This window comes from Centroberyx gerrardi, chromosome 2 (genome assembly GCF_048128805.1).
Source record: "Centroberyx gerrardi isolate f3 chromosome 2, fCenGer3.hap1.cur.20231027, whole genome shotgun sequence".
Taxonomy (NCBI): Eukaryota; Metazoa; Chordata; class Actinopteri; order Beryciformes; family Berycidae; genus Centroberyx; species Centroberyx gerrardi.
The window spans coordinates 37,976,196-37,987,316 of NC_135998.1; the positions used below are offsets into that span (position 1 = coordinate 37,976,196).

The 11,121-nt window shown below is 42.9% G+C and overlaps 2 protein-coding genes across 2 annotated transcripts in view; both read left to right on the top strand.

Moving 5' to 3' along the window:
* The window catches only part of fktn (fukutin), a 13,468-nt gene extending 9,395 nt beyond the window's left edge, over window positions 1–4,073 (top strand). Inside the window, exon 7 of the mRNA XM_078286313.1 lies at window positions 3,762–4,073. Within this exon, the coding sequence (XP_078142439.1) occupies window positions 3,762–4,073 (312 nt within the window). The remainder of the gene's footprint in view (window positions 1–3,761) is intronic.
* A 1,153-nt stretch (window positions 4,074–5,226) lies between these two features.
* On the top strand, window positions 5,227–10,346 carry pisd (phosphatidylserine decarboxylase). The gene is made up of 3 exons (XM_078286331.1): window positions 5,227–5,341; window positions 5,976–6,136; window positions 9,808–10,346. The coding sequence occupies exons 2-3, from the start codon at window positions 5,984–5,986 to the stop codon at window positions 10,096–10,098; spliced, it is 444 nt and encodes a 147-aa protein (XP_078142457.1). The 5' UTR covers window positions 5,227–5,341; window positions 5,976–5,983; the 3' UTR covers window positions 10,099–10,346.
* The last annotated feature ends 775 nt before the right edge of the window (window positions 10,347–11,121 follow it).

Below are 11,121 nucleotides of genomic sequence, written 5' to 3' on the forward strand. Positions count from 1 at the left end.
CTCCTCTGCTCCTTCACCTCCTCTTCTCCTTCACCTCCTCTGCTCCTTCACCTCCTCTGCTCCTTCACCTCCTCTGCTCCTTCACCTCCTCTTCTCCTTCACCTCCTCTGCTCCTTCACCTCCTCCCGTTCTTTACCTCCTCTGCTCCTTCACCTCCTCTGCTCCTTCACCTCCTCTGCTCCTCCACCTCCTCTGCTCCTCCACCTCCTCTGCTCCTTCACTTCCTCCCGTTCTTTACCTCCTTTGCTCCTTCACCTCCTCTTCTCCTTCACCTCCTCTGCTCCTCCACCTCCTCTGCTCCTTCACCTCCTCTGCTCCTTCACCTCCTCTGCTCCTCCACCTCCTCTGCTCCTTCACCTCCTCTGCTCCTTCACCTCCTCTTCTCCTTCACCTCCTCCCGTTCTTTACCTCCTCTTCTCCATCACCTCCTCTGCTCCTTCACCTCCCCTTCTCCTTCACCTCCTCTTCTCCTTCACCTCCTCTTCTCCTTCACCTCCTCTGCTCCTCCACCTCCTCTGCTCCTCCACCTCCTCTGCTCCTTCACTTCCTCCCGTTCTTTACCTCCTCTGCTCCTTCACCTCCTCTGCTCCTTCACCTCCTCTTCTCCTTCACCTCCTCTTCTCCTTCACCTCCTCTGCTCCTCCACCTCCTCTTCTCCTTCACCTCCTCTGCTCCTTCACCTCCTCTGTTCCTTCACCTCCTCTTCTCCTTCACCTCCTCCTCTCCTTCACCTCCTCTGCTCCTCCACCTCCTCTGCTCCTTCACCTCCTCTGCTCCTTCACCTCCTCTGCTCCTTCACCTCCTCCCGTTCTTCACCTCCTCTGCTCCTTCACCTCCTCTTCTCCTTCACCTCCTCTGCTCCTTCACCTCCTCTGCTCCTTCACCTCCTCCCGTTCTTTACCTCCTCTTCTCCTTCACCTCCTCTGCTCCTTCACCTCCTCTTCTCCATCACCTCCTCCCGTTCTTTACCTCCTCTGCTCCTTCACCTCCTCTTCTCCATCACCTCCTCCCGTTCTTTACCTCCTCTGCTCCTTCACCTCCTCTGCTCCTTCACCTCCTCCCGTTCTTCACCTCCTCTTCTCCATCACCTCCTCTGTTCCTTCACCTCCTCTGCTCCTTCACCTCCTCTGCTCCTTCACCTCCTCTGCTCTCCATACAGAGGCACAACATCAGAAGTTGCTCAGTGTGTATAAATGGATCTAAATGGATCTCTAACGGCGTGATGTGACATCACATCCTGTCTGTAATGGCGTGATGTGACATCACATCCTGTCTGTAATAGAGATGTACAGACAGCAGACCAGCAGACTGAACTCAGTCAGAGTCTCCTGCTGTGGAAACAAAGTGAAACTTAACATCCACAGTCAGGAACAGATCTGCAGACAGTAACTCTTCTTCTCTGCAGACTTTAACGGTAGGTGACGTCATCTTGTGGTGTTTCAGTCAGTTAGTGCAGTTAGATCATGTGACTGTGGCAGTGCTGCAGGGAGAGACCTGAACACTGTGGGTCTGAACTGTTTCACCTCTTCTTCACCTCCTCCTTTTCATTTTTATTTCTTCTTCTTTTCTTTCTCTTCTCTCTTTTCACCTCCTCTTTTTATTTATATTTTTCACCTCCTTTTCTCCTCCTCTCTCTCCTATTCTCACTCTGTCTCTCACCCAAACTTCTCACTATAACTGCCTCTCTCTCTGTCTCTCTCTCTCTCTCTCTGTCTCTCTCTCTCTCTCTCTGTCTCTCTCTCTCTCTCTCTCTCTGTCTCTCTCTCTGTCTGTCTCTCTCTCTCTCTCTGTCTCTCTCTCTATATGTCTCTCTCTGCCTGTCTCTCTCTCTCTCTATTCACTTGTAATGTCTCTCGCCCAAACCGAGTCTCTGTCCTGTGTGATGTGTTCTTTATTTTCAGTCGGAAGTCTCAGCAACTCGTTTGTGAAAAAACAAGATTTTATGAGAAAAAAAACTCAAACTGTTTTTGGGGTGAATTAAGATAAAATTAAGATACAATTAAGTAGGGCTGGGCGATATGGCCTAAAAATATTTTTTTTCTTACAGTTTTTTACAATCGCTAGCAAGCGTTTTTTCAATACTTATAATACTTTTTCTAAACTCTTCACACACCAACTCACCTACAACACACAGTTGGCAAAACAGTTAATTTTATGCTCAAAATCACATATTGTAAACTAAACACCAACACTAATTTTCAAAATGCAAGAATACTTTGTCAAAATACACTAACTCTACCAAAACACTGCAAACATGTCTCAAAGTCAAATAATTCTTTCAAAACTCTAGCACATGTTTTCTTCCAACAGGAACATTTAGTCAATCACAGCACAATGACATACAACATACTAACAGCAGATGGTATTACAGAACATGCATCACTTTACATGTGTCAGTTCTACCCTTATACAATAGACAGTATATTGATAATCAATTGTTTTTCGCACTGCAGTTTCTTTTGAAGTCACTCTACATTTTCTTTTGTTGAGTGTAGTAAATGTTTTGCAAACATTCTATATCAGAAGTGAATGACTCATCTTTACTTTATAGAATGTACAGTATATGAAAAAGGAATAAGTTACAGAATTGCTGCAGTAAAAGCTTTATTTGCTATAGGAAATTACTGCAAGAGATCAACAAAAAGCTGCAGTATAGCTGCTGGTTACAGTTGTGTAAAAATAAAATATACAAACAGAAAAAGGCACAGAAGAAAAAAAAAAGAAAAATACACAGTCCTTTTCTAATCTACCCGGTCTTCTGCATTTGGCCACATGTTCTCGTCCACATCACTCCTTATATTTTCTCTGGCTATGCATCATGGGAAGTATCTTTTGGCGTGCCTTATCCACCCCTGGCAGTGTTCAGCTGTGATGGGTCTATTTGCATAACTTCAATCAGCTGTTTCTCAATAGCAATAAAAAAAAAATATAGGACATATATTTGTGTTTCAATGTACAATGTGAACTGCTGTTCACTTCAACTGTAGCCTATAAGTTAGGTTTAGAACATGAGGTTATCTGTTCTGACATACAGTGTGAAAGCATTTATACATTTGGCAGTAAAATCCATAGTTTTGGTCTTGGTTGAGCTTGTGTGTAAAAGAAATTCAAGAGTTTTTAAAATGTGTTCAGTGAATGCATTTTGTGTCAAAGGAACAAGAAATGTGTTAATGGTACGGCCCGCAACAGACCGATGTTGTGCTAACTGTGTTAAGAGTTATGAAAATGTGACTACAGAACTGATAAAAGGTTGCTAGCAATCGTAAAAAACTGTAAAAACAAACTAAGTGTATGAAAAATGTATGAAACGGCATCTGTAATGTCTTCCCATCGGGCTCCTTGTTGTCATATGTGATGCTGCGGGAAAATAACGGCGCTGATGTTGTGCTTTGTAGCGGGCGTTTGGGTTCTGCCGCTAGCGCTGCTGCCGCTAGCCGCTGCTGCCGCTAGCCACTGCGTCCTGCGGCGCCGCTAGCTGCTGCGTCCCGCCACGCCGCTAGCTGCTGCGTCCCGCGGCAGCAGCTAGCGGCGCCACTAGCTGCTGCTGCTGCTAGCTGCTGCGTCCCGCCGCGCCGCTAGCTGCTGCTGCTAGCTGCTGCTGCTAGCTGCTGCTGCTAGCTGCTGCTGCTAGCTGCTGCTGCTAGCTGCTGCGTCCCGCCGCGCCGCTAGCTGCTGCTGCTAGCTGCTGCTGCTAGCTGCTGCTGCTAGCTGCTGCGTCCTGCGGCACCGCTAGCTGCTGCTGCGTCCTGCGGCACCGCTAGCTGCTGCGTCCTGCGGCACCGCTAGCTGCTGCGTCCCGCGGCGCCGCACGCTTCTCCACCCGGCTGCTGCCTCTGTCGGAGATGCTGGATAAATTTGTCGCGCTGCTGCCTTTAGACAAACTTTCCAACGGACGGTGCTTCGCGTTCGTCGGACGTTGCAAAACCGAACCGCGTGCTGCCGTCTCCACGCTGCGTTTGTGTCTGAGGGGAAACCTCGGTGTTGTGATCACCTGCGGGAGCTCAGGGAGGCCGTGGAGCCGTATTACCCAGGTTAAAGTGAATCTCGATTTTCATTTTTACACATTGTCCTAAACCATAAATTCGAATTAATTGATAAAATATGATAAAGAGACAATAAAAAGACGATAAAAGATAAAAAGACGATAAAAGATGATAAAAAGACGATAAAAGATAAAAAGACGACATCACATAAAAGCAAGTCTATACAAATGGGTTTTAAGAAGTCACTGATTCTGCGAGCCTTCTCTCAGGCAGGTCGTTCCTGATGGAAAAAGCTCGGTCAGCTTTAGTTTGAAGTCTGGACTTTGGAACAGAGCGGCCTCCTGAGGGTCTGAGGCTGGGCCGGATCATACGGGGTCAACATGTCTGTGATGCAGCGTGGAGCCAGACCCAGACCTGCTGTAAAAGTGATCAGGAAAATTTTAAAATCAATTCTAAACCCAACAGGGAGCCAATGGAGAGAAGGCAGGATCGGGGCGATGTGATGTCGTCTGTTAAAACCAGTAAGACTAAAACTCTCCGGTAATAAACGACAACCGCTTTGAAAAAAACACTTTGTTAGTCTATTATTTCTTACAGAAATGATAATGAGCGAACCTTTGTGACGCCACAAAGTTACGGAAGTCCAAACGGCTCGTTTAGAGGCTCGCTTTTCTAATATGGATTGTGTGGATTTAGTTTTGATGCTTTCACCATGTTTAGATACACATCCAGCCACCAGGTTTCTGCTGTTAAAGCTGGAGCTGCAGGCAGGTCTTTGTCAGTTTTTGACACTTTTTTGACATTTCTTGTTTGTTGATATTTTTTGATGTTTTTTGTCATTTCTTTTATAATTTCTTGCCTTTTTCTTCTCCCTCTATTTCTAATTCTTGTCATTTTCTCTCTCTCTCTCAGCCTCCTCTTCTTTTAGAGATCTCCTCCTCTGCAAATGATTTGTTCCACTGAGTCTCTCTAATTCTTGTCATTTTCTCTCTCTCTCTCTCTGTCTCTCTGTCTCTCTCTCTCTGTCTCTCTCTCACTCTGTCTCTCTCTCTCTCTCTCTCTCTCTCTCTCTCTCTGTCTCTCTCTCACTCTGTCTCTCTCTCTCTCTCTCTCTCTCTCTCTCTCTCTCTCTCTCTCTCTCACTGTCTCTCTCTCTCTCTCTGTCTGTCTCTCTCTCTCTCTCTCTCTCTCTCTCTCTGTCTCTCTCTCAGCCTCCTCCTCTTCTTCTTTTAGAGATCTCCTCCTCTCCTCCTCCTCTCATGATTTGTTCCACTGCGTTGTGTATCTGGCTCCTGGAGATTATCATCGATTTCATTCGCCGACAGACTGGAAGGTGGAGCTTCGACGACACTTTCCTGGTGAGTGATGTCACTTCCTGTTTGGGTTCGACTTTATATGTTTTGTTTTGTTTTTGTCGTTCTTCTTGTGTTTATTTTTTGTCTGTTCTTTTTTTAGCGTTTTTTAAATCTTTTTTTCATGTTTTCTTCTCTTTTCTCCTTGCTCATTTTTTCCTTTTTCCCCCATTGTTCCTCTTTTTGGTTGTTTTTTCCCATTTTTTTCTTTTTTCTCCCTTTATTCCTTTTCTGCTTTATTTCTTCTTTTTTTTAATATTTTCTGCTTTTTTCCCCTTTTTTTTAGTCATGGTTTCTCATTTTTTTCTTTCTTTTTTGTCTACGTTTTTCTTTTTTCCTTTCTTTTTTCACTTTTTTCTAATTTTTTCCTTTTTTCCTCCTTTTTGCATTTTTTGTTCTTATCTCCTTTTTTCTTTTGTAGTTTTTTTCTTTTTTTGTTTTTCTTTTTCACTTCTTTCTCTCCTACTTTTCACCTCCTTTTTCACCTTCTCATAACCTCCCCTTTTCCCTCTTTTCACCTCCTCTTCTACTTTTCACCTCCTCTTTTTTCCTCCTTTTTCACCTCCTTCTGTCTTTTCTTTATATTTCCCACCAAAATGAGCCACCATACTACATACAAACTAACTCTCCCCCCCCCCAGGCTCGTTGATGTCGGTGAACCCGGGCGTGGCTCGCTGGGTGAAGGAGCTCTTCTGTCTTAACGAACGCGTCGCTCTCACCGGCCAATGGCAGCATGGCTTCTTCTCTCTGACGGCGGTGGGAGCCACCAACGTCGGCTCCATCCGGGTTTATTTTGACCAGGTGAGGCGCAGGAGGAGGCGTCTGTCAATTTGTTTTATTTTGTAGTAATCTAATATTAATTTGTAATCATTTTGTTTTGTAGTCGTTTTATTTTGTTTTGTAGTCGTTTTATTTTGTAGTCATTTTATTTTGTAGGTGGGAGGAGGTGCAGGAGGAGGTGTGTGTAAATTCTTTTTATTTTGTAGTAATTTAATATTAATTTGTAGTCTTTATTTTGTGGTATTTTGTTTTGTAGCCATTTTATTTTGTAGTAGTTTTATTTTGGAGGTGAGGAGGTGCAGGAGGAGGCGTCTCAAGTTTTGTTTTATTTTGTAGTAATTTAATATTAATTTGTAGTCATTTTATTTTGTAGTCATTTTGTTTTGTAGTCATTTTATTTTGTAGTACTTTTATTTTGGACGTGAGGAGCAGAGGACGTGTGTGTCATTTTTTATGGTTTTATTTTGTAGTCATTTAATATTAATTTGTAGTCTTTATTTGTAGTAATTTCATTTAATTGGTAGAACTTTTATTTTGTAGTAGTTTTATTTTGGATGTGCAGGAGGCGGCGTCTGTTAATTTTTTTTGTAGCAATTTAATATTAATTTGTAGTCATTTAATTTTGTAGTACTTTTATTTTGGAGGTGGGAGGTGCAGGCGTGTGTCCATTTTATGGTTTTATTTTGTAAGTAAGTAAAGTTTATTTATACAGCACCTTTCACAGAGAAAAGTCACAAAGTGCTTCACAAGAGTAAAATAGTTCAAATAAGACCATGAAACAGTAAAAAAAATAATAAAACATAAAAACAAAGGACAGAAACACAGAGTTACAGACACAAGAGGCGAGACAGAGGCCAGTCTGAACAGATGAGTCTTCAGCTGCTTTTTAAAAGTGTCAACAGACACCGCAGATCTTAAGTCCAGAGGAAGAGCGTTCCACAGTTTAGGAGCCACAGTCTCAAAGCCTCCATCACCTTTTGTTTTGAGTCTGGAGCGAGGGACGAGCAGTCAGCCTGGTCAGACCTGAGTGACCTGCTGGTGCTGTAGGGATGGAGCAGGTCAGGTGTACTCAGCTGCCTGACCATGCAGGGCTCTATATGTGATTACAAGAACCTTAAATTGAATCCTAAACTTGATGGGAAGCCAGTGTAAGGAAGCTAAGATGGGAGTGATGTGAGACGTCCTGCTGGACCTGGTAAGCAGCCTCGCAGCAGCGTTCTGGACCATCTGGAGACGGTCCAGGGATGACTTGCTGAGGCAGGTGAAAAGGGAATTACAGTAGTCCAGGTGGGATGATATGAAGGCATGAATAATCATCTCCAACTCAGCTTGTGACACAACAGACCTGAGTTTGGCAATGTTTCTTAGATGGAAAAAACATGTACGGGACAATGACTTAATATGTTGATCAAAGTACATCCTGATCAAAAATAACACAATTTTGTAGTCATTTAATTTGTAGTCATTTTAATTTGTACTTTTATTTTGTAGTAGTTTATTATTAATTTAGTAATTTTATTTTGTAGTAGTTTATTATTAATTTAGTAATTTTATTTTGTAGTACTTTTTATTTAGTAATATGTATGTATATATATATATATATATATATATATATATATATATATATATACATACAATATATAGTAGGTTTATTATTAATTTGGTTTCATTTAAATTTCCTTCCTCGTGATTTTTCTCTTCTTCGTTCCTCTTCCCTTGAAGTTAAATGCAAAGCCTCCGTCCAGGACTCCAGATCCTTCTGACTGGTTCATCTGCTGTGTTCAGTTCCATGGATCCAGTCTGTTAAAGACCGGATCCAGTCTGTTAAAGACCGGATCCAGTCTGTTAAAGACCGGATCCACTGATGAACTGATAATGAATTAACAGATAGCCGTCTGACAGCGACCATCTTTCTCCCTAAAAGCATCAGCCGCCTCTGAGTGAAGTAAAGCGTCAGAGTTGAATCATCATTTAATGAAATGGCCTCCAGCTGTTATTTCAGAATCCGTCACCTGTGCACCTCGACAGGTAAGACGAGCTCCAATCAGCAGAAACGAGACCTCCGGTTAGCCTTGGTAACCCTCGGTAAATATTTCTCTAGTCTACATGCAAGGGTTTTAGAGAATAATTTAATATTCAGCATTCAGTAAAGGTAACGGTAAAAGTTTTTAACAGTAATGAGCTGTATTAACATTTCTACCAAAAGAGCCTTTTTGAAAAGCAGACAAATATTTAATAGGTGAAGACCTAATAATTCCAAAATTTAAATAATATTCGGGTGGAATGCCGTCCATTCCAGGTGATTTACCTTTATTCATTCTTTGGAGAGCATGATGCAGCTCCTTAAGGGCGATGGAGGCTTTGTCAGTAGCTTTGTCAGTAGCTTTGTCAGTAGCTTTGTCAGTAGCTTTGTCAGTAGCTTTGTCAGTAGCTTCTGTTGATGCTTTACTGTCTGTAGTACAGAAATCTTTCTACAGAAACTCTGCTTAATAAACTTCGAGTCATTAATCTGAATTCCAGAATCTGTCACTACAGTAGTTCTGTTTGCACAAAGGTCGTTGCTTTTCAACTTACTTACCGTAAATCCTCTAATAGTGGCCTGTAGTCAATTAAAAGCCGGGTCTCCGATAATGGCCGAGGGCGTGGTCGACACGAACAAATAAAGGCCGGTCTCAAATACAGGCCGGGGGAAAAAACAAAGGAAACAAGACTAGCCCTCGGCGTGTCGAATCCTCCAACGGCGATATGAAATAACTGTATAGATTCTATTCTTAGCTTCAGTTAGCTTCAGTTAGCTTCAGTTAGCTTCAGTTAGCTTCAGTTGGCTTCAGTTAGCTTCAGTTAGCTTCAGCTTACATGCAAACAAGGTGGATACCGGTAAACTCCTGGTGCCTGTTTGTAACTGTAGTTTGTAGTAACGTACAAGTGCCACAAGACGGCTCGGCCGGCGGAAGTCTCTGGAGCGTGCCGTCGTCGATTACCGTAATTATCGTAATGCATCGCGGTAACAAAAAAACGGCTACCTAACGAACCCCAACAGAAGCAGATCAGACAACAAGGAGGCTTCGTACTAAAATATGAGCAAATATACTTATCAAACAGAGGGAATTAGAAATAAAGGCCTGTCTCTAATATAAGCTGCTTCCAATAAAGGCCTGGTACCCTCTGCAGTTGAGGTAAATAAAGGCCCGGGCCAATATTAGAGGATTTACGGTAGTTTAATCTTCATTTTGTATTTTTATTTTATAATATAATTTTCTCCTATTTTCACCTCCTCTTTTCTCCTCTTTTCTCCTCCTTTTCATATCCTCCCCCCTTTTTTCACCTCCTCTCCTCCCTTCACCTCCCCCCTTTTTTTACCTCCTCTCCTCCTCCCTTCACCTCCTCTTTCCTCCTCTTTTCACCTCCTTTTCTTTACCTCCTCTCCTACTTTCACCTCCTCTTTTCTCCTCATTTTCACCTCCTCCCTCACTAAAATTTACCTTCTCTTTTCACCTCCTCCCCCCTTTTCACCTCTTCTCTCCTCTTCCTTTCACCTCCTCTTCACCTCTTTCTCCTCCTGCCTCCTCCCTTCACCTCCTGTTTTCACCTCCTCCCCCCTTTTTTCACCTCCTCTCCTCCTCCTCTCTACTCTTTTCACCTCCTCTCTTCATCCTCTACTCTTTTCACCTCCTCTTTTCTCCTCTTTTCAGGATCTCCACACCAATGCTCCTCGCTACAACAAAGGCTCCTACAACGACCGCAGCTACGTTACCGATGGCAACCAGGCGGAAGGCGGGGCTATCGTCCAGGAAGGGGGCGGAGCCAAAGGAGAAGAAGGAAGCGCAGAAAAAGGAGGCGTGGCTTTGCAGAAAGGGGAGGCGCTGGGAGAGTTCAACCTGGGATCAACCATCGTTCTCCTGTTCGAGGCGCCGCACGACTTCGCTTTCGACCTGCGGCCGGGCCAGCGAATCAGAGTGGGCGAGGCGCTCGGACACCTCTGATTGGCTGAGAGGAGAGGAGGAGGCGGGAGGAGGTGAAAGGAGAAACTTAGGAGATGAAAGGAGGCACCAGAAAGACAATAAGATGATTTTTTGGGGGAGTTATTTTGAATGTTTTTCTGGACAGGAAAGGAGGAGAAAGAGGAGGAAAGATGGAGGGACAGAAGGAGGAGAAAGAAGGAGAAAAAAGGTTTTTGGTGAAATTTTAGGCCAAAAAAGAGGTGAAAAGAGATTTGGAAAGATGGAGGGAGGAGAAATATAAAGGAGAATGGAGGAGAGAAAGTCAAGTTTTTTTGTCAAAAAAAAGGAGAAATTTGGGGAGTTTTTCTGGAAAAGGAGGAAAAAGCAAGTGAAAGTCCAAGAATTCGAAATTTAGAGGGAAATTTTCTGTTAGAAAGAAATGAGAGAGAGGGGGAGGAGAAAAAAGGAGAAAGGAGGCACGAAAAAGACAAAAAACTGTTTATTCATTCGTTCTGTCTCTCGCCCTCTCTCTTTTCTCTCTCCATTTTATCCCAATGTCTCTCGCCCAACTTCTCTCTATTTTATCCCAATGTCTCTCGCCCATTCAATGTTATTTTATGGACAATGAAAACTCTCTCTTCATAATTCTGACAAAAATCTGGCGGAATTTGAGAAGAAAATGAATTTTAATTATTCAAATTAATAATTTCAATGTCAGATAAGAGAAAGTCAGTGAAATTCGCTATTGTCCAAAGAAAACAGTTTTGTCAGTGAAAAACAAAAGTGTTTTTTTTTACTTTTTTGTCTTCGGGAAAAAACTAAAACATTTTCCCCCCCAAAAAATTTTAAATTGCAATTCTGATCCATATTCATCTTACAAATATGAATGCTCAAAATTCAGATAAAAGTTGAGAATCATAAAATCTTAAAAAAAATGTCAAATGAAAGAAAAAGAAATGAAAATTCTCTCTTTCCATCTTATCCCGATGCCGTTCTTCCCCCGGCGCGGGGCGGCTGGGGGCGGGGCAGCTGGGGGCAGGAAGGGGCAAATTCAGGTCACTCACT

Bases quoted from the DNA above. Each gene is read 5' to 3' on its own strand.
- pisd (XM_078286331.1), top strand. From the start codon at position 5,984: ATGTCGGTGAACCCGGGCGTGGCTCGCTGGGTGAAGGAGCTCTTCTGT. The intron at 6,137-9,807 runs GTGAGGCGCAGG...TCCTCTTTTCAG, and splicing joins TCCGGGTTTATTTTGACCAG to GATCTCCACACCAATGCTCC.